Source organism: Cetorhinus maximus, chromosome 20, assembly GCF_964194155.1.
Source record: "Cetorhinus maximus chromosome 20, sCetMax3.hap1.1, whole genome shotgun sequence".
Classification (NCBI taxonomy): domain Eukaryota; kingdom Metazoa; phylum Chordata; class Chondrichthyes; order Lamniformes; family Cetorhinidae; genus Cetorhinus; species Cetorhinus maximus.
This window is the reverse complement of record NC_135898.1, coordinates 47,490,560-47,514,274: the sequence shown is the minus strand read 5'-3', so window position 1 is coordinate 47,514,274 and position 23,715 is coordinate 47,490,560. Positions and strand designations below refer to the sequence as shown.

At 41.4% G+C, this 23,715-nt stretch overlaps 1 protein-coding gene across 2 annotated transcripts in view; it reads left to right on the top strand.

The window, feature by feature from the left end:
- The window catches only part of plce1 (phospholipase C, epsilon 1), a 368,859-nt gene that overhangs the window by 221,006 nt on the left and 124,138 nt on the right, over nt 1–23,715 (top strand). For both annotated transcript variants that reach the window (XM_078566023.1, XM_078566021.1), the window contains exon 4: nt 17,770–18,086. In XM_078566023.1, the coding sequence (XP_078422149.1) occupies nt 17,770–18,086 (317 nt within the window). The remainder of the gene's footprint in view (nt 1–17,769; nt 18,087–23,715) is intronic.

Sequence of the window (23,715 nt, the reverse complement as noted above, 5' to 3'; positions counted from 1 at the left end):
AGCCACAAGATCAGTTTTGTGCCCAGATCATTCCTTAGGCAGGGATGAGTGTTTGATCTAAAGCTGTAAGCATAGCAACAGAGGCAGGTTTCACAATGGATATGAATCTTATCCTTTGTGCTATAATGGAGAGGAGATCCTAAGATTAGAGGGGCATGCAGTACCCAGTAGCTGAGTGATTATGGCACCGCTATCTGTATCTATTAGTATGTGTTAACCGTTTCTCATCCAACAGGGAGATCATTATCATTCAGTCTTTTTCTGGCGATGTGGGACAAACTGGCCCATACCATTTATTATACCCTGAGAAAACTGGTGACCTGCCCTGTGCCATTCATTGTACCCTCTGCAAACAAGTGACCTGTCCCCAGACCTTCGTCAACATCACTTTAACTGAGCACTTAAAAAAACATGAGAGAGGTTAGACCATAAAGAAACAATGCAACATAAACAACTGTTACCTCACAGGTGCAAAAGGATTTCTTTGTACCTATATGTACCCGTCGTGCCTTGTTTTTGCTCTCAGTTAAATCTGAACCTGAAGTAGTCTGAATTTGCCAAATTTGGATTTTTTCATGTAGAACCAAAATAATGATTTATTTTGTATGATTTAACGTCTGGAATTCATACTGGTGCTCAGCGCTGTAAAGTAACAGGGTGTCAAACTTGTAATAATTAGATCACATTGGGTTCTATGTTTCATGGTGACTGTTGTTCCTAGTAACAAATGAGAAAATGATAAGTAGAGGGTTTAAGGTAAGTGACAGGAGTCGCTGCAATATTGTGATTACCGATCTCTCACAATACATATTTTTAACCTCCATTACACAATCTACTCCATTGTGAATAGCTATTATGTGCCCACGCTGACAGCTCTTTACAAAGCAATGTTTCCCATGTGTTTCTCTCAAGCCCTGTTCTGTAACATGTAAAACAATAAGGACGCTTTGTAACTGCAACACAAAAATCAACACCGGCAGCAGGACAATCACGCTCTTCTTAGTTTTGCTGATGGTAATTGGCAGCTATTTATCCAAAATGATTTGTTGGGATAAATACATTTTCATTCGCTCCAGACATTCTCTTCATTGAACTGCAAACAAACAACTTTTAATTCTTTACTACAATCGATTTTAATACATACTCTGGATACAAATATGAAATTGCCAAAAAAGTGAAATTTATGGTATAAAAAATTCTGTACATTTAAAAACAAAGAACAAGCCATGATATCTCACTTCCACTATAAAACAACTGTCATCAAGTCTGCAGATTTATTACAAACTTAGACCACTATCTTTCTATAATATTAATTCCAGCATTAATGAATCCATATTTAATTTGATCCTTTGGCCCAGACTTTATGAAGAAAAAGTTATCAAGAACTCATAGCCCAGGATTTTCAAGTTGTCGGGTAGGCGCGGTGGGCGGGCTTGGGAGCGGCCAGGAAACAGGCCGCTGCCCACGATCGGCCCCTGACCGCGATTTCACACTGGCTGGCCAGTTAACGGCCAGCATGAAAGGCGCGATGAAGGGCCCAGCACTGCCAGGGTGGGGGCGGGAGGGGGGCAAGAGCTGAAGTCAGTGCGGGCACGGGGGAGCGTGGAATGAAAGCTCCCTGAAGGCAGAGAGCTGCCTCAGGGAGCTGAAGAATTTTAAAGCCAAAAATAAACATTATGAAATTCCGAACAACATTTCCCCCCCCATAAGAATCATTCACCTAAACATATTGATGATAAAAATTCTGCCCAAACGTTTTTTTAAAAATAATATCAGAAACCTCATCCCACCCTTGGATGAGGTTTCCTCAAAAGCCCAAAGATCGCCTAGCCAATTCGCCCGCCCACCAACCGTAACGTTGGACGGGCAGCGAAAAATCCAGGCCAATTACTATATTGATGGCCTTAATAGGCCTCTTAATTGTCGGTGGGCGCGCCGCCAACTCTCGCAGGCGCCCATTGGCCAAAATATTGTGCAAGTGCACGATGACGTCGGGACGATTGCCCAACTTCATTGTGCACTATTTCACGCTTGGGCGTGTCAAGCACACGCCTGCACACCAAGCGAAAAATCCTGCCCATAGAGTATCTTTTGTTCGATATACATTGTGTATTGCAGTAATTCTTTGAGCACCACAGTAACATATGTAAGTAGTTTTGACTAAAGCACTATTTGTTGTTAAGCCAAATGCATGACAAATTTGATAATAAATTAATAGTCAAAGAGATTCCAAACTGTCCTGCATTCCAATATTTTTAATAACCTGCTTTGGCATATGCAGCAGTATTTGCTTTTCATGTGTGTCCTCTGGCTGAACATGTGAACCACCAGATATGGAATGCAGCATACAATTGTACCTTTATCCATGTTTTGCCATTTAATAAAAATTATGATCACTTCATTTGTGTGAATCTTAAAAAGAAAATGCCTTTTGGATAACAATAACGGCTGCTATAGAACCTTGAGTTGGTCTTCAGTGCAATTTATATTGGGTGTCTTGCTTATTTCTTTTGGCTAATTTAAAAAAGTCTGCAGGGGAGAAACAAAACCATTAAATATAATCAATAAATGCACAACATATTAAATTAACCTCCTTTGAGGGGGTATGGTGAGAGTCTGTCTCCTGCTTATTTAGGAGCTCAATAATCCTTCTTCCTGTAAGTTACGTTTTAATGACAACTGAATTATTTTGTTTTCCTTCTCTTTAGTCAATCCAACTCTTAAGAAGAACAATTTTATTGAACAACAAGTAAACACCATGGACAGTGACAAAAATTTAGATACTGCATGCAACACGTACAGCAATCATTTCCCTAGAGAGGGGGACGCACAGCTCTTAACTGTAGAATCTAATGGCTAAATGCAATCCTCATTACAAGCTTTATATACAACCAGAGCCAGTGCCTTTGCTCATTGATATATATATATCTGTTATCTAAATAAGAGCACGAAAAATAGAGGGGAACTGAGTCAGCAACAGCATAGACAGCATAATTTTGAAGTATGTTGGAGGAGGTAGTTAACAGACCAAATAGAGGCTGCCTTCAGAAAAGGCTGGTAGTGAACCATTTCAGAACTGGATAGGCCAGAATTTTACGCAGAGACCATATTTTTCCATGTTTGTCCTTGACTACATTCATCGATATCAATCCTTGGTTAAAAAAAAACTGTCCTATCCCATGCGCGACCAGTTTGGAAAAACAGTTTCTTGGGAAGTAGGTGCAATAAAATGCTGGTGCCCTTAATACATTGAAAGTAATTTTTTTTGTTCACTGATTAGTATTAAACTAATATCATTCCAATGGTAAGTGATGACTGGGGTGCTTCTTACCAACAAAATCTTTATGCAGTGCAGTATAATGCAGGATTGTTTAAAGTAAATAGCCAAGATATAATTTTAATCAAATCTGCTATCCACACAAACCAGTAGCTGCAAAGGTATTGTCAGGATGGAGCAAAGCAGCGGGCCAAAATACTAAACACTCACTTGCACAATGGTCACTTTATTTATGCACTTTTATCCCACATTCAGGAACCCTGATTGCATTTAATTGTGATTGGCTACAGAAAAGAATCTTTATAATTTGGAGAATTGTAGATTATGTTTGCTGCCAGCCAGTTGGAGTGCTGGGATCCAACTGTTCAAAGAGCTGGTTCAAGGTCAGCCAAAACAATGCTGCTAAGTGCATTCTTGTTGTGATTCCTGTATGAATAAAAGGGCATTTGTAAGTGTGTATGTAAGCAGACCAATTTCTTTAAGTGGGCCCTGATGAATCAAGCTATCAACTAATAATTTTGAATGCACTTCATCACACCCTGTTTTCTGTTAGGACTTTGTTCCATTCTCTCAGTTCCTCTGCCTCAGTCTCCAATGATGCAGCCTTCTACAACAGCGCCTCTGATATATCTCATTTTCTCCTCAACCGAGGACTCACCCCCATCATGGTGGACAGGGTCCTCAACTGTGCCCATCCCATTTCCTGCACTTCTGCTCTAACCTCTTCCCTTTCCACCCAGAACTAAGACAGGGTTCCACTTACCCTCACCTCCTTCCCCACCAGCTTGTGCATCCAAAGCATCATCCTCTGCCATGCCTGCCACCTCCAGTATAATGCCACCACCAAATGCATCTTCCCCAACCCTCCCCTGTCAGCATTCCAAAGGGACCATGCTGGCCCACTCCTCAATCATCCCCAACACCTCGTCCCCTTCCGACAGCACCTTCCCGTGCATAGACAGGGGATTTGTTTTGCATGTGCCGGTCTTAATCTTGTTTTTCATGTTTTTAGCTTTCAGATGGAGCTATTCATCATTCTGCCTTTCGCACCCACTCTGGGCAAATCTTTTGTTTCTTTATTACAAACGTTGCTATTCCCTTTACCTTTTATACCGTGTAATCTTTTGGCCATTTAAGCTCTATCCTGTCATAGACCTTACCTTTTGTTCTTCCTTTCCCTCTCCCCTTCATTTGCTGAAAACCTTTTCCATTTCTATCTTCCTACAGTTCTGAGGAAAAGTAATTAACCCGAAATAGTAATTCTGTTTCTCTCTCCACAGGTGCAGTCAGACCTGCTGAGTATTTCTATCATTTTCTGTTTTTATTCCTGATGGATCGTTGTTTGAAGTTTGAAGCTATACCAATGTGCAACACAAAAGCTAAACACCGCAGATACTGGAAATCTGAAATAAAAACAGAAAATGTTGGAAATATTCAGTGGCGCCGGCAGCATCTATGGAGAAAGAAACTGTTAATGGCCGGGATTTTCTGGTCCCGCCTACCTTGGGAATCGTCACGGATGAGATGGAAATTTGACAGATCAGCCAAAGGCCTGTTGACTCTGGGCAGGAATTTCCGGTCTTGCAGTGGGCAGGAGCAGAAAATCTCGGCCAATGTTTCAGGTCAATAACGTTTCATCAGAATAGGCAAAAGTTAGGAATGTAATAGGTTTCAGGCAAGTGAAATGGGGGTAGGTGGAAAAAGAACTAAAGGGAAAGCTTGTGATGCAGGAGAGATTAAATGACAAAAGGATTGCTGGTGCAAGGCTAAAGGGAGAGCTAATGGGACAGGTAAAGAAACAAAAGATAAGCCTAGAGGAGGTGTGAATGCGGAATAATGAACAGATGTTACCAAAAAGCAAAGACAGATAAAAGCAAGACTAAAACCAAAACCTGCAAAGAAAAAGGAAACAAAATAGGGACAGAGGTTATGGTCCGAAATTGTTGAACTCCGTGTCAAGTCCAGAAGGCTGTAAAGTTCCAAATCGAGAGATGAAATGCTGTTCCTTGAGCTTGTGTCGAGCTTCATTGGAATAGTGCAGGAGGCTGAGGACAGAGAGGTCAGCGTGAGAGCAAGGTGGAGAATTAAAATGACAGATGACTGAAAGTTTGGGGTCATGCTTGTGGACTGAATGGAGAGACACAGGTTGGCTTGCAGCCAAACTAAAGACATGTTACCAGACAGTGTGGGCCTTTCTTATATTGAATACTAATGGCAATTAGGACCCTTGCCAGAATTCAATACTGTGGATAAGGAACAATTTGCTGCTCACCCAGTTGAAATGGGCACATTGAGAATCCTGGAGCTTGTCCTCTTCAAGCATGCTCCTAAAGGCCACCTGCAAAATTTATTTTTTGCACTTTCTGGTCAGTGTGGCTGTATTTTTCTCTAGATATTAAGTTTCCTCGTGCTGAAAAATGTGCATTTTGTTTTTTTTAGTTTGCTGCCAAGGCTTTGTTTTTCATTTTATCAGCAACATTTCATTATCAAACCAAAAAATGGTTTCCGCTGCTGTTCAGATTCTCGGGCTTCAGAGAAGTTGGAATAAAGCAGAAATACGTATTAGTCTGGTGACAATGACATAACCTGATTACAGTGCAGAAAAATCAGGCAGTATTTATTATACTTCAAACTGTCTCCTCTTGTTTCGCTATAGTGTTTCCCACATAATACAGATCAGGCTTATAAATTAATCACCTTTCTTGATGGAACAGCTGCAACAGTATTGCCAGATCTGCTGTTTTCTGAAATGTTCGCTGTTACATTTAAGGGAGATTTTCCTTACCCGTGCACTGTTCTTGGGTGGGAGTAAATGGGCAGAATTGCATGTTAGGAACCAGAAATATGTCTGGAATGCAATGTCCAGCATTGCCTTGTAGTTTTGGGGTGTCAGAAGGCTTCAACTGCTCGGAATATGCAGTGTGTGGGTGTGTGTGTGTGTGTGTGTGGTGGTTGAGGGAGACGCACAGTAAACCTTCAGATGCTTTGTAAATGACTGAGGTGATTTCCCTATCTCCCCCCCGCCCCCAAACATTTCTCATTGCTTTGCTTTTGCACCAGTTGAAACCATGAGAAGTCACTTCACATCTTTAACTGTGCAGGGTTGATTTGGATATGTGCTGCACCTGATTTTCAGGCACAAAGCACAACATGGGCAGAATTTTCCCATTGGTGATTTGGGGGCGAGGCCCGCTCACCGAGGGGAAAATGATGTGGGATGACGTCGGGAGGAGCCCCTGACGTCATCCCAGTCCCTTTAAATATTCACGAAGACGGGCGGACAGCAAAATCAGCTGTCAGCCCACTGACCTGTCAATGGCCAATTAAGGCCATTGACAGGATAATTAAGCTTGTTAACTGCCCTGCCTGTCCAACCTTAAGGCTGGCAGGCAGGCCAGGAGCCCCAGCGGGCTTCTGATAATACATGAAACCTCAACCACGGGCGGGATGAGGTTTCATGTCCGTTTTTAAAAACTTCAATAAAGTTTCTGTGCTTCTTATTAACATGTCCCATCTCGTGTGACATTGTCACATGAGGGGGACATGTTAATAATTGTAATATCTTTCTATTTTTAAAGATTTTTATACTGTCAGTGATCTCTCTGAGACAGCACTTAGTCTCAGGGAGATGTGCGCTCTTTGATAGTTGGGGATTCCACCCCCCCCGCACAGGAAGCGCATAGCGCTTCTCATCAGCAGGCCGCTGAGCAGGCCTTAATTGGCCCGACAGTCAAAATGGCGGCGGGCCCCGTTTCGGCGGCAGAGTTCAACTGCCCGCCCGCCCATCAAGGTAACAATTCTGGCCCATGTAACAATGGGAAGACATGCAACCAATCAGTCCAAACATTACTAAATTTGAAAGGCGTGTTTTTATTTGCAACAACCAACAAACTCCTTGAATACATAAATTAGGGCCTGTACACCTATTAAAGGATCCCTTTGACAAATTGGTCAAATTTTTAAAATAAAAACAGAAATGCAGGAAATGCTCAGCAGGTCAGGCAGCTTCTGTGGAGTTAACATTTCAGGCCGTTGTTTAGAGTCCCTGCTCTAAACACCATTCCAAAACCATCAACTCCATCCCTCTGCCTGGCCACTGAGGTTAAGCCTGCCTGTTCACAACTTTGCTGTCACACTTGATTCCAAGATGAGCTTCCAAGCTCATGTTAGTACCATCACCAAGACTGCCTATTTCCACCTCTGTAACATTGCACCACTTCACTCAGCCTCAGCTCATCTGCTGCTGAAACCTCATTCATGCCTTCATCACCTCTAGACCTGACTATTCCAGTACACTCCTGGCTGCTCTCCCACATTCTCTCCTCCATAAACATGAGGTAATCCAATACTCTGCTGCCAGTATCTTAACTCTTGGCAAGTCCCGTTTCGTATCACTGGCCTACATTGTTTCTTGGCCAAGCAACATCTTGATTTTAAAATTCTCATTCCTGTTTTCAAATCCTCTCATTTCCTCACCCCTCCCTACCTCCGTAACTCTCCCTGTGTTCCTCTAATTCTGGCCACTTATGCATCCCCAATTTTAATTGCTCCACCATTGCTGGGCATGCCTTTGGTTGCCAAGGCCTAAGCTCTGGAATTCCCTCCCTACACCTCTCCACCTTTCTACCTCACTTTCCTCCTTTGAGATACTCATTAAAACCTACCTTTTTCATCAACTTGCGATCACCCGACCTAATATCTCCTAAGGTGGCTCAGTGTCATACTTTATTTTATAATGCTCCTGTGCAGAATCATTATGTTAAAGGTGTTTATAAATACACATTGCTGTTGTTAACAGAGATTTCCAGCATCCAAGATATTTTGCTTTTCCATAATTTTTTTCAAAATTTATTTTTCCTGAAACACATGCCAATGGAGCCAGGAGGATCAGGACTGGGGCCTAATGAATAGATGCAAAATGGTGTCAAGATCCCCAAAGTAGTTCTAATTTCTGGCCGGTTTCTCTGTCCATCCACACATCGTGGACAGTACAGGAGCGGGGTGATTTCCAGTGATACTTAAATGAATTCTCCATTGTTCTTGCGCGAAACACTACAGAATTTTCTGATGCTTTTTGCTTGCATTATACCAGGCTTTGTTACTATTTACTCTATTTGAAAGTGCTTGTATTGGCTGAAGAATATTCTAAACTCTTAAGAGGTTTCTAGCAACACATTTTTTTTCTTCACAGGGGTTTTTGTTGGCAATTCTACTCTGGTAAGAGGAGGAGATGAGTTGCCTTTCTGTTGCTGGCTTGGTCTTTGAGCACCCCCTTGGCAGTATTAGTAAGCCTCGGGCTCCAGGGAAAGTTTGACTGTCTGCTGCTCCAGAATATCAATGACAAGTCTGCCTCTTTGGGGACCTGAAGGCTACTGTACGAAGCACCACCTTGCTGAAATTCTCGCCATCCCAATCGGCGAGAATTCAATAGGATAAAAACAGGGAAATGATTTCCTCTGGTTGGGGAATCCAGAACAGGGGGGCATAATCTTAAAATAAGGGCTAGGCCATTTAGCGGTGAAATCATGAAGCACTTTTTCCCACAGAGTGAGTGGAAAACTAGAATTCACTCCCCCAGGAGGCTGTTGAGGCTAGGTTAATTAAAATATTCAAAACTGTGATCGATAGACTTTTTTTTAGGTAAGAACATTAATATGGAATAAAGGCAGGTAAAATGGAGTTACGGCACAGATCAGCCCTGATCTAACTGAATAGCCAGAACAGGTTCAAGATCTTCAATTGCCTCCTTTTGTTCCTGTGTTTCATTGGCACAAATTGAGTAGGTTACGGATACAAGTATAAAGGTAAACCTTCTGAGTTTTCCCTCTTGTAGTGAGCTACCTCATACGCTGCGAGTGCACTTTGGAAAATCATGGGTCCAGCACTGTCCTTTTCCATCCAGAGAGAAAAGAGAAATAAAAAGGAAAAATAAAATTCAAAACTTTTAAAATTCCTAAGCACTTTACTATCCATAGGAATGAGATCCACAGGTTCAATTGTTGTCTTTCTGGGCCAGAGAGGTTGAATAGTATTGCAAGAACATATCTCTTGTCATTAAAATGCATTTACACTGTTAAGTACGAGTCTAATTTTAACTATGAACGGGCACAAATCATCCAGCAACTGTTCGCGATTCGCAATCCCTTGACGCAAGTTACTGGAGGATTCACATGTTAATAATAAGATGTGCATGAAACTCCCCTTTACTTTGGCAGCAATTTCTGGCCCAATATATGTGTGAGCAGCACCACGAGTAGGAATTTGTAATTACTCAATTGGCAAGTTTATATGGGCACTCTCCATTACAAATATGGGCATAGGCATTTATAATGGGCATAGAAAAAGGACAGAAAATTGACTCTGTTTATGCAGGTTTTTTTTAAAGTGTTAGACAGCTCTGGGACTCTCAGAAGTGGAAAGTTGGTTGGAGAGATTCTTCTGTATGCAATTAAATTATAAATTCAATGTTTATCCCTTTTCCTGTTCTGCAGATTGAATCTGACATGCAGAAAAAGATAATTACATCCTTGCATCAATAGCTCCAGAAACATCATTCCCTGTGCAAGACATTCGGATGTGTCCACTTAACTTTTTCAGCAGCAATTTATTAGTCTGGCTTAGAATTAGTTTTGTACTTGAGTCCCTATTCACTCTTCCAACCTTTGCTTTTTTTTAACAAAATGGATATGGGCTGTATGATTCTGTTGCATGAGGTTGCCTGCTTATTTTGACAGTATTCTCAAGAGTAGATTAGATCTCTGCACCTCAAAATGAGTGTTTGTGTGTTTAAGTTGTTTTTACTTCTAATGAAAACAACTTCCACAATAAACAACATTCAAAATTAAGTTGCCACTCTCTTAGCTGCACTTAAGGAGCTTCCTGTCAAATATGTCCCTAATGCGAATGTTTAAGTTCTTAAAAAACTAAATTCTAATAGTTCCCATCTTTCAATAGTGTTCTTCAAACTCCTCCAAAGTGTATGATGAGAGTCACTATTCAGCATTTGTGTGTACAAAATGAATAAAGATTATTTTGATATGCTCAATCTAATTGGCAGCAGATTACACATTTGTAATTGTTAATCTGTTTATATTTTATCTATATAGGGAGAGTTTGATATATTATTTTTCATGAGCTATTGCCTTGTCACAGCAAATCACAAATCAATATTTTTTTATACTGCAGATAAATATATTAGTTTTGCACTATAGTGTTCTCTAGTTATGCTGAACAAACGTATAGAGATTGGTGGGAACTTACTTTGCACTTTAAAAGCATACGCACTGAATACCATTATATTCTGCACCTCTCACAATATGTTCTACAATATGTCTTGCAACATTTACAGTGTGGTGAATAAATGCCAATTCAAGATCATATTTTTAGCTGAGTAATATTAAATTGTCTCATCAATAAAAGACAATACCAAGTTAGATATGTGCAGCTGTTGTAATGGCAATGATTCATTAATCACCATGTAGCTTGCCTCATAGGCTGAAGTGGGATGGTCTAGTGTTCAGGTTGTATTACAGGTGATGCTATCACTTACAGTGAGGTGGTATGGCTCTGTTTGTTTTCAAACCAGGTCACTCTGCCATCATGAGCCATTTAGAGAAGCAATAATACTGTTGAAAACAGCTTAAGATTCACATGATAAGAAGACTATGTGGCTCATTTTAACTCATCTGTTCAAAAAGAAAAACCTGGAGCTTACCCATAGCATCATCCAAATGCCTTTTCAAGGTTTTTGCTTCCATTGCTCTACCTGGAAATACATTCCATTTACTCCTCTCTGAAGAGATTCTTTTGAGCTTCAGCCTTGATTTTACATCAACTATTCTGAATAACTTAATACCAGAACATAAAAAATAGGAGCAGGAATCAACCATATAACCATCTCAAGCCTGTTCTGCCATTCAACAAGGTCATGACTGATCTTCTGTATTAACTCCATTTTCTCACCCTAACCCTAACCCTAACCCTTAACCCTTAATTCCCTATAAGAAGTGCATTCTAAATTTCAAAAGGTTCCTCTGAAGTTACATGCCTTCTTTCAAGACTAAAAATCTCTATTTCCCCCAACTGACCATCAGTCCTATAATGCCAGACCTGCTGAGTTTTTCCAGGTAATTCTGTTTTTGTTCTATAATGCTGGGGATCTGTTTCTTGGTTCTTCTCTGCCCTGCTGCTCAACTTGAATGTTTTTCTGGTGTCTTCATGGAAATGGGACCTCTGACCTCTGGTCTAGCTAGAGCAATGTTCAGCTTCAGCCAAGTGTCTTGTGACCAATGGTCCACTGATTTGATAATATAATTTAGTGCTCTTATTTGCTTTATTGATTGCTGCACCGCAGTGACTTGATGTGTCCTCATCACCATTGGTGAACTATCCTCAGAGCAGTGCCATCGCTTTCAGGCTATGAACTCCATCGGCTATATCAAAGGTGTAACCATCCTCCTTTTGATAGCGTTTCCTCTATTAAGGGTTCCAGTCCCCCCCTCCAGGCACTTATCCAAGCTGGTGCCATTTTCTGGGGGTAACTGGGCCACTTACCCGCTACACTCTATATTGACCAATCACAGGTAGAACCATCTTCTCTCATTACTGTGGCAGGCTTTACTAGCCGATCCTCCTGTAGCTTGATGCAGGCGTATACTTGTCAGCCTGCAGTTGCATTTGTTCAATTTAATAGGTGGAAACCAAAAAAACTCAGGTTGTTAAGTTCTGAACCCATTAACGCTCCTCGATTCCAACCTTATTTTTAGCCATTTATGTATGTGGATTACTCTTTTTTAATCCAATGTGCATTTGTTTGTGTTCACTTCATGTACCATTAGTCCCCACACCACCTGCAGTTATTATCTGACACCAGGTAAAAGATTCCTGGCTGCTTCCTGATTCGAGCTTTATTTGTGCCTATGCCTCCCCAACCCACCAACAAATATTATCAGCCACAAGCCCCAACTCCAAGCCACCCCATTCCATTTGTTTATCATCTGTGAACTTGACCACGTTGCATTGAATTGAGTTCAATCCAATTGATATAAATTGGAAGCCGAAGGGGGAAATTCAAGTACTGATTCTCTGGTATTCCACTCTGTACTTCACACATATTTGCTACCTTGATCTCATTTAAAGCACTTTCATTCCTAAAATAATAGTTATTCTCATTTCTCATAAAATAGGTTTTCACCTCTGAACAATGTTTTATGGCCTAATTATGTTCATTCTTATGTCTAATCTAATCTTTCTGTCCTAAATATATTACCCTTACTCATGAATGCAGCTTTGCATTGCAGTATTCATTGCCACAGTGCACTCTACACAATAGATAACAAGTTTGCTTTATGGCAAAGTAACTGAGGGTTGTCACAAACAAGCTCTGCTATTGAACTGACCTTTCTATTAGTTGGTATGGATGACAGGCCAGCTGACTGAGGGACTGTTGCCACACTGCTGTTGAACAGTAATTAGCACTGCAGACTAAACAGAATGATAAAGCTTACCCTCTACAGCGGTGTTTTCAATTGGTTGAACAGTATATGCACTCCACTATTAGGAAAGAAAGCTTTGGGTCTGATCTTTAAAATGCTTTACATTTGAGATATTTGTCCAGCTGACGAAAGAACCTCAAGTAAACTTTTCTACTTAATCACAACCTTCTTTATAGGGAGAATTTTAGCATCCAAAAATAGTAGGACTAGGTGAGGGTCAGGTGTTAAAAGGTTAAACATCTAAACACTGACCTCAGTCCACCCATTTCTGTTTTTATTGAGGCGGGACTAGGAGCGGGTGGACAACCCATTCCCAGAAGATGGGTTGACAATTTAATTATTTGAATGAGGCTGACAGCCTCTGAGTTAACCTGCTTGGCTGATTTTGGAGTGGCTAACTGGGTTTCCTTGGCTTCTGGAAACCGGAACGGAGGTAAGTACACCTTCAGAGGGAAGGTAAGTGCCTTTACAGCACTGCTGGTGGGCCAAGAGGAGTAGGAGCGCTTCCCCTCCCCCTAGCTTCCCACCATCAGCCCATGCTCCCCCAAACAAAGGCTCCTGGATCAGCCACACCACCCGCGGGACCACACAACAGACCCCACCCAATGCAGACAGCTAATGTAAATGATGGTGCACAGCGTAGCATTAAACATGCTGCTGAGTGGCTGCAAGCCTTAAAAGGGGGCCCACGTTTGTTCATGACTAAATCCATTCAGGGTAGCTTGCACTTATTAAAGCCACCCTGCACCTCTTAAGGGAGAGATGCATTCAGGCTGTAGCACGTACTAGAATTGGTTACGGAAGACATTCTGAGCAGGAAGAAGAGTCAAATTGGTGCCACAGAAAGCATGCTCCGAGGTGTTTTGGCTCAGCACTGGAGGCTTTGGTGCAGGAGATGGGTAGGAAGAGAGAGGTCCTCTACCAACAGGAGGCCAAGAGATCTCCCCCAGATAGATGCAGTAGAAGTAGATAGCCATTGCTGTCGGTGTAAGCAGTGTAGCCTTGAGGAACTAGATGCTACACAGGAAGATGTCTAATGACCTTACATGAGTGAATGCATCTTCAAATGCCATATCCTTACAAATTAACTAGTAGCTTCACACTCTGCTCCATTCACTGCACCCGCTCCACTTACCTACCCACATTCTACTGTATATCAAGCATGACCCCTACCTCACATTCATAGCATCCTCTCACCCTCGCACACTTAGTACTTCTGCAAATCTCACACCCACATCTTGCAGATTGCACACATTGTCAGCTATTCACTGGGCACATCACCCAAACACATTTCACTACCCTTGCTAACACACTTCCCTCTCTTATGCAGGACAAGGTGGCCAATAACCACAGATAGCAACACTTGACTGACAGTGGACAGGCTGCATGTCCTCATTCCCAGGGCCAACAGCGGGGATGGAATCATAGAAAGTAATGATATGGTCCCACCTAATCCTTCTCCTCTCAGCCCACTTCCCCTGCTTCCATGCTTAAGAGAGGGCATTAATTTGAAATGATGCTATTAAGAATGGCACTGCTACAGCCAAATCAGTGTTGATGCTGACTGTTGTCACGATCTGTCTACTCTGTATACTTCGGGCTGAATTTTATGGGGCCTGCAGGAGCCCAAAGAAGGCGGGGGGTGGGGGGCAAGGGGGCTGAAATGTCAGGATGGAGGCTGGAGGGTTGGAGTGCCCATCTTCTTCCCGCTACCATGCCATTTTGCCAGACAGAGGTTGGCCCTCCTGCCCCAAGGCCAATTGTGCTGCTGGAATTTTACCAGTATTGGATGGGCCATGTGGAGAGACTGCCTGGTGAATCCTAGTGACTCCCTGCAGTCTTCAAGTGGGGAGGGGTAACACCCTAATCAGGCACTCTGTAGCCCCCAGAAGGCCAGCCCCAGGGCAACAATATCCTGCTAACTCACCAATCACTGCTGTCCCCACCCCCGCCCCTTGGTGGGGCCTGCCTGACTTGTCCTGGCGACCCCTGACCTCACTAACCTTGCTGCGAGGCTGGCATCCATTGATGAATCTCGCAGCTGGGTGCAGTCCCAAAGGAGGCCACCACTCCCAGTGATGCTGCTGGGACTGAAGAGATGCCAGCCCTCCAACTGTCCAATTAGCTGATGGCTCTTGGAGGTGGCATCTCATCCCTTAAAGGGAAAGGAGTCCCAAAAGCAGGGGAGGGGGTGGAGAATGATGGCATAATGGTATTTTCACTGGGCTAGTGTTCCAGAGATCCAGGGTAATGCTCTGGGGACCCGGGTTCAAATCCCACCATGGCAGATGGTGAAATTTGAACTCAATAAAAATCTGGAATTAAAGGGCAGGATTTTCCCATTGGCAAGCATGGGACCCGCTCACCGACAGGTAAAATGATGTGCAGTGATGTCGGTTGGAACTCCTGCCCACGCCCCATTTAAATTTTCAGGTAGGGTGGGGCTCAGCAAAATCAGCTGTGCGCCTGCTGACCTGTCAATGGCCAATTGAGGCCATTGACAGAGTCATTAAACTAATTAAAGGACCTGCCCGTCCAACCTTAAGCGGGCATTAGAAAAAGCCTGAAACCTCATCCACAGGTGGGGTGAGGTTTCATGTTTTTTAAAAATTTAATTAAAGTTTTTTTTAAAAGTTATGGACATTTCGCCACTCCTGTGACAGTGTCACTTGAGGAGACATGTCAGGGAATTTTTTATTTTTAATTATTTGTACATTAGAGCCGATCTCCCTGAGGCAGCAGTTAGCCTCAGGGAGCTAAGTGCGCATGCGCGAAAGAGCGCACTCCCAGCTTAGGGAATCCCCCCGCCCGTACAGGAAGCGCATAACATAAAATGGTGGCGCACCCCCAATCGGGCGCTGATCGGAGGCGCGTCTCCACGCACCCGATCCTAAACTTCCCCCCCCCCAATGGAGGGGAAATCCTGTCCAAAAAGTCTGATGATGACCATGAAACCATTGCCAAAACCCATCTCGTTCACTAATGTCCTTTAGGGAAGGAAATCTGACTCCAGACCCACAGCAACATGGTTGACTCTTAAATGCCCTTTGAACAAGGGCAATTAGGGATGGGCAGTAAATGCTGACCTAGCCAGCGACGCCCACATCCCATGAATGAATTAGAAAAAAACAGACTGCACCAGAAATGTGCACACACATTGTGGATGCCATTTTGGTACTGAAGCAACATCGATAACACTGAAACAAATGCAAGCATAATTCCTTCAAATAGAGAAAACCATACAAAATATCAGCTACACTTTAGTCATTATAAATTAGGGTCTGAAATACAGCAGCAAGTGGGTGGTGATAAATTTGTACAAGGCAATGGCTAGGCCCCAGTTCGAGTACTGTGTGCAGTTTTGAATGCCTCATTGCAGAAGGGACTTGAAAACCATAGAGGTTGTAAATTGCAGATTCATCAGGATGATACCAGAGATGAGAAACTATAGTTATCGGGTCAGACGTAAGAGCCTGGGATTCTTTCTATTGGAGCAGAAAGGATAATAGAGGTATTTTTCAAATAATGGAGGTTTTTTTGTAAGAGTGTTCAGGGGAAGTCTGTTTCTAGGTGGGGAATCAATGATGAGGGATCATCAATTTAAATTTACTGCAGTGAGAGTGAGGAGAAACTTATTTTCTCAAAGAGTTATCAGGGCATACAATGGTTTGGTGCAAAAATTAGTTAACACAGCTTTTTAGGAGCTGAGGCATTTAAACATTTGAAGCAGAGGAGGATGTAATGCTATGAGGAGAAACTGACTAAATGGAATTAAGTTTGGAGAGCCAGTACAGATATGATGGGCTGACTCCTTCAGTGCTGTAAACCTCACTAGCTCTATGGAGCTTTCTACACAATAGCAAGTGATTTACTGAACTCAAATGTTTTACCACTTTGCAGCAATGAAGCTATAATTGACATTAATCTAAACTAGATGCCAAACCGCATGTACAATTTGACTTAATGAAGAAGCTTCTGAGAAACTTGAATATATCAAATCCAGTCAAATAAATTTAGAAACACTCCGCCATTTCATTCTCTCAAAAATAATTACAAATCCTACGGAAAAGAACCTGACATCTCAGAACAGGTCATTTTGGTAATTAACTCTGAAATAATATGGAGGGTGTTTTTTTTTGTTCATCCCTGGTGGTTATTGGGAGCACAGAACGATTAAATTACTCAAATGTCTTTGCAATTCTTAACAATTCATTCACAAGACGTGAGAGCTGCTAGCAAGGCCAGCATTCATTGCCCATCCCTAATTGTCCTTGAAGGTAGAAGTGAACAACCTTCTTGAATACAACTGAACTGGTTTGCAGGCCACTTCAGAGGGAAGTTGAGTCAACCATATCCATCTCTGGAGTCACACATAGGTCAGACTGGGTAAGGATGGCAGATTTTCTTCCCTAAAAGATATTAATGGACCCGCTGGCTTTTTACAACTATATGTAGCTTCATTGTCACGGTTACTGATACTAACATTTTATTCCAGATCTTATTTAATTGACTGAACTTAAAATTCACCCAGTTGCCATGGTGAGATTTGAACTCAGATTTCCAGATCGTTAGTCCCTACTGCTACTCGATGTCTCTGGATTACTAGTCTAGTAATGTAACTACTATACTACTGTACCCCTGCATGGATATTTTATTTGAATTTATTTACATTGTGCATGGTGAGATATTTTACAAATATTTCCATATTTGAATTGGTTTGAAATATCTTGAAGGTTTGTTAGGCCTTTGTACATGGAGGGGGAGGATAGTTAAACTGTATCACTGCTATATTGTGTGTGCTTGAATGTGTTTTCATACTTCGCTGCTTTGAAATATACTGAGTTATAATGACGCATATATTTGTAAGCTGTTTCTCTCTTGAGTTTTGATATTATTTGGTATCCTCCAACTGAGACTGAAAGGGCATTTCAGGCATTTATTATTCTGTACGTTCTATCCAGATGATGGAGCTCATGGCGAACTTTCTTTATTTTCTAGAGCGCCAACTCTGCATAACCATGGCTGGCTCAAGCACCCTGCCATCCAATGTAACTGGCATCAGCAAGGAGCTGGCAGACCTGCGACACCTGATCCAATTCCCTGAAGAGATTGCCAGTATTCTGACCGAGCAAGAGCAGGAACTCTATCGCAAGGTCCTACCACTTGACTACCTCTGTTTTCTGACCAGGGATTTGGCAAATCCAAGTTGTTCCAGCAGGTCCCCCCCCCTCAAAACCTCCTCATCAGCACCTGCACTCAGCAACAAAAATGCGGAACACAACGCAGTTGAAGATCTGGTGGCAAGATTCAATGAGGTAAGTTGATGCTGGACTTCTACATCAACAGAGGTCCAACTCCATTTAACTGGCTGAGGCTGATTGATCAAATTTGACACACTGCTGTTGAAAGTTTCAGCATTTGTAGTTACGGACCTGGAATTTTCTTGCAACAGCTTCCGTTCCACCTCCATAACATTTTAATGAATGTGATGGAGTCTCCATTGCTGCTGGTAATTGGGTTTGGGCTGCTCTTCCAGTAAAGCTATAGTGGTGGAGCTTTGAGGAAATTCCAAGTCATGGAACATTTTGTGATCATTATTTTCACTCAAAAACATTTAAACATAATTAGGAATTAAAGAAACTAGCATTGTTTGCATGATGTATACAAACATAGAATGTAAAACCTTAGAAGTGTAATAATGGCTGGGTTATTTTTCAGTACTTCTTTTGGCAATTCTCTCTCCCTTTCACCCAATCTCAATGTCATTGACTCCTTTCCTAGTGTATGGTTCCATCAATGGTAGCCAATTACCATATCCTGCTAAAATGGCTTTTATTCGTGTGTGAGTGTCAGCAGGTTCTTGGGAATAAGGGAAGAGCTAATCCTGTCTACACCAAATGCCTGCAGCCATGGACTTTCTGTGAATTACTAGCTAGCAAAGTGAACATGTAACACAAGTTTAAAAACACCCAAGACGTGAAATTGGCCTTCATTGGAAAAGTACATCAGGTGGTCGTAAAATGTACTGCTGGTTTGGCAATGTGTATTTTGCACTGCTTCTGAGGACTTCATCTTTACCCTGTACTCATGCTGCCACATTTTGTTCCTGCTGCTGTCTGCTTGGGTATGATATGCCCAGGGGATTGAGTGAATGGCATGATAATACTGTTTTATTAAAGCATGCATTTGGCATCTTTCTGTTGTACTCTGCTGTGCAAAACACTATGTACTTTCATACTTCATTTACTACTTTCCTAAGTCACAGTGATGAATAGTGGTAAATGTCCATAACTTTGAGTGCAAATGCTTTCCAAGGAAGGTCTCAAAATAAAAATAGATAGTGATTTATTTTTATAAGCAAAATCAATGGAGGAGAAAATGTAGAAGGAAAGGCGTGTAGAGAAAATGAAGGAAAAGCCATGGTGAAGAAAAGGTGGTTCTGGTTATTTTGCGTTTTCTTTTAATTTTTCAAAACTTTTTCTCAATCATTCTATTTACTTTTTCCAGCTTATCTTCCACATTCCTGTTAGTTATTATAGTTCAAGTCTTTTTTTTACTTTAGCTGGGTTCACTCGCATTTCTTTAATCGACTCTCAAATTCCTGTTTTCTTTTGGGTTACTTTATTTCTGTACCAGTCGCCAAATATATTTGCTTATCAACGACTTTTTGTGCAGTAGCCACTAGGAAGGAGTAAGGCTAAACTTGTTCCCCAGTTGTGATGGAAGTCAAGTGGTTTGCCTTAATGTCTACTGAAAGTACCGCTAGCTGATGAGCTCTTGTCTATATTTTGTATTTAATCAGACAAGTCCTGAAACATTGTAGATTGTATTTTAACTGTACTGTTATCATTACGCTTAGCAGTAATCTTGGTTTAATATTCAATTTTATAGCCCAGAAGGAAAAAAACAGTTTGGACCAGTACTCTTATTTCCCAGTTTTTACTGGTGTTCCAATTTAAGGTATACAAGACCAGTTCGGACCAGTATTCTTATTTCCCGGTTTTTACTGTTTTTTCCCTTCTGGGAGTTAAGGCCTGTTTGTCTATTAATGGTATCTTGCAGCTTACAGATGTTCGGGCTGAAATTACAACAGAGGGGACTTCGCACAAGGGGAAATGGTAAATTTACTGCTGTTTTGTTTGCTGCTATAACAGTTGGTAATGAATTTCTAATTACCAGTTTCTTGGCAGTGGTTATATTCCATAGTTGCAGGTGCCAGGTGAATTGTTTATTTTCTCCTTTATATCTTGTACCACAATAGTAACACTTGTGCTGCACACATTTATTTGCAGTCTGTAACACAATTGTAGCGATTGGAAAATGTAAACATTAAGAGGTTACTTACATATCCTCTGTTTTGCTTAAGGTGGCGAAGTATGTATGAATGACTGATAATCTCCGGAGGAACTGAAATGGATAATGTATTGGCAAGTAATTGGTTTTAGCTTAGACTGCTATCAAACCTGGGAAAAATCCTGTGTTTCCTATCAGTTTTTATGTTTTCGGTATGGTTACTATGACATCAAAAGACTAATATTAAAGGAAAAAAGCTATGCAAATGTCAGGCATAGCTTTATTGCTGTAATATGACCACCTAAACACAATGTTATTAATATTTTAATGTTGAATTCTCCTCAATCTGTTGTGTCATCACTCCTAACTCTGATTTTATTTTTCACTTTAGTTTATTAGTATGCAGCTTTTATTTCTGTACTTCATTCCAGTAAAAAGCCAAGCCCTGATTTTAACTTAACCCTCCATTCCCAGCAAGAATGGAAGAGAGCGTGTCTGGTCTGATGCCTGTTTGAGACTTCATAGAATTCGATAGAAGAGTAAAATCAATGGAGTGTCAAACCAATCTGCGACCTGTCATTTTTTGCTTTTATTTGTTAATGCCCTTTTGGGAAGTGCTAGATCTTTTTTATAAAAAGGTTTTTTTTAAATTGGTTGAAGTCGTAAATGTAGCAACATGATTAGGTCAGTCTTTGATGCCCGTAACTCAATGTGGGAGAATGTTTGGCCCTTTGACAAAATTTGAAAAGTAAAGCCCTCTCTTTTTCTGGAAGAATTAAAATTTCCTGTTGTATGACATTAGGTCACTCTTGTTATAAACCCTGATTTGACCGCACACAGTTGGGGGTCAGTATGACCCAAACTCATTGTGATTTCATCAGTCAGTAACGTCCAAATGTAATTAAGGTTAACTTGATCTGAATGGCAGGAATAGTCATGTGCCAGGGTTTTCAGGGTTTTTTTGATTTTTATAAGATCTAACTTTTTCATGGGAAAACAAAATGGGAAATATGTGTGTGTATATATATATATATATATATATATATATATAGAAGCATCACCTGACTGAATTATAATTTTTTTCTCACACCTCCCTTCACCACGTAAACATTGACTTGTTTCTTAACTCTTCACTGTAATTAAGAACGTAAGGTCTTGAGTAAGAAAAGGTCCTGTTAGCCCACCAAGCTTGCTCCATCTGGGGTCAATGTAGGATGATTCATGGACTCTTTCCCCTCCTTCCCACCACTACCGCCATTTACAATTCCACTATTGAAGGAGCACTAAGCCTGTTCTCATCTCTTCCCTCGCTCCCAGTAAATAAAATCAAGCTTTTATATCTCTTTAATACTCTACCTCCCCTTCTGGGTAGATAACAATTCAAGTGAAACAGACCTGGATATGCTTTGTTCTTGAGCTGGATTTGCTAAATACGATTATCTCTCACAGGCAACTTAAAACACAAAACACAACAGATTATTCAAATGATCACCTTTATCGTTCTCCTGCTGTCAAAAATTGAGTTAAAACCCTTAAAAAAAAAGGAAATTAATCAGCAACACCAAGAAGCTGTCAAGGAGTACACTCTGTTCTCTGAACAAATGCACAGTTAACATCTGTTTAGTCTCCACTGTTATCCTAGATAATTACAAGCTGAGAGTAAATGTATATATTATACTCTCCACTTACCAGCTTTTCATCATGGCCAGTTTTCAGGTCTTGTCAGCTTTATATGAATTTCAACCATTAAATAGCACTCAAAGGGAGAGGTGGAAAAGATTGACTGTTTCAAGGTTGAGCAGAGCTTGTTCAGTTAAAACTCTGCTCTGGCTCTCCAAACCAGAACTTATGCCAAGTCAAGCGCAAGATTTGGAAGTCTTCTCTCATATAAACAAATTACTAGGAGGCAGAAATAAATCAGCAGCTACATATTACATCTTTAACACCTCAATTTCACCTAGGCATTGGGTGGAAAGTATTTTTATCATTGCTATGACGGGCCTAAATCAAATATTATTTTGCTGATGTTGAGATTGAAGCTGGGTTAACTGCCAGCGGTTTTCCGATGGGGATCCCACTGGCTTCAGTTAACATGTCACCAGCTGACTTCCCACCCAGAATGGGCAGGAAGTGGGTAGGAAGAGGCTGCCAGCCTGAAGAAATTAATGTGGCCCTCAGCCATCAGCTGGCACTCTGGTAAATGTGGGTTTGGTGTTTCCAGACGCTATCTCACAATAAAGAAGGGGAGGATGTTGGGGAAGGGGATGCCTAAATGTTCCTGGTGAGGCAGCACAGATCAAATTTGTAAAAAAAAAAACTTTCCTGCTCAGGCCAAAATTAAAATAGTAGTTGGAGCCTGATGATGCAGTTAGACTCTTGAACTGCATCAGCCCTGCTGACTTCAGGTAGTTAGTTGCCTCTGCTGTCTAAAAGGAGAGTAGCTTTGAAAGGAAGACTGGATTCAGATGGGAAATTGATAGCTGAGCCATCTAATAGATTTTCACTGACCACCCACTTGGTTTTGGTCTCCCACTTAGATAGTAATTTGAAACTTCGTTGTGAACTTTTTGACGTTTCTATCTGATTCCATAATAGCACTTCGGAAATGAGGGAGGAAGGAGGGGAGCATGTTCGTGAGTTAGGATAAAGAACCTGGGAATACTGGGAAAATGAAGGTCCTGCCGAAAGAGAGAGAGTGAGTGAGAGTGTGTGGTGTGGAGCGGAGTGTGTCAGTAAGGCACAGACAGAAGTACATGAATTTTTATTGCCCTCACTGGAAAAATAGTGGGGAAATGGGGAAAGCAATGACAGTATTAAAGGATCCAGTCTTATGTTTTCTCGCTTAAATATTGGCGTATATCAAGGTTGGCACCACCCCTGCAGTTAGTTTGGTTCAAACTGGAAACAATCTGATGCACTCAATTCATCTGGTTTTGACTGTCAAATGTAGGTTAGATTTTGGAATAAAATGAGGCCTAGGACTTGAGGTCTTTCTTTGCTATAATCACACTTTTCAGGTTTGCTATAATTGGGCAATAATAATTTGTTCATCCTTGCTTTAACCTCACTGCTGTTCCTTTTAACAACTGTGAAACCTCCATCAGACAGCTAAAAGACGCAATAAGTGTTCACCTCATTATTTTCCTGTACAGCTATTTGTCATGACAATGCCTTCTTCACCCATTGCTAAAGGATTTGCCCCTTATCTTCTTATAGTACTGCTCTTGTAATCCATCATTTGTCGACATGTCAGAGGAAAAAAAATCTAATTGTTTTAGATGCTGCCATTTCACACTAATCCACCACTGAGCATGTGCTTTACCTTTTGTAACTGCACAATATGATGCAACTGGAGGTCCTTGTAAGAACAAGCACATCTTTGAAGTAACAATGAGCCACGTTCTCGCTGCACTGTCAGTGTAACTACAGGCCGCAGGCCAATATTCAGGACTGTTCTTTCAGTGTAACTACAGGCCGCAGGCCAACATTCAGGACTGTTCTTTCAGTGTAACTACAGGCCGCAGGCCAATATTCAGGACTGTTCTTCAGTGTAACTACAGGCCGCAGGCCAATATTCAGGACTGTTCTTTCAGTGTAACTACAGGCCGCAGGCCAATATTCAGGACTGTTCTTCAGTGTAACTACAGGCCG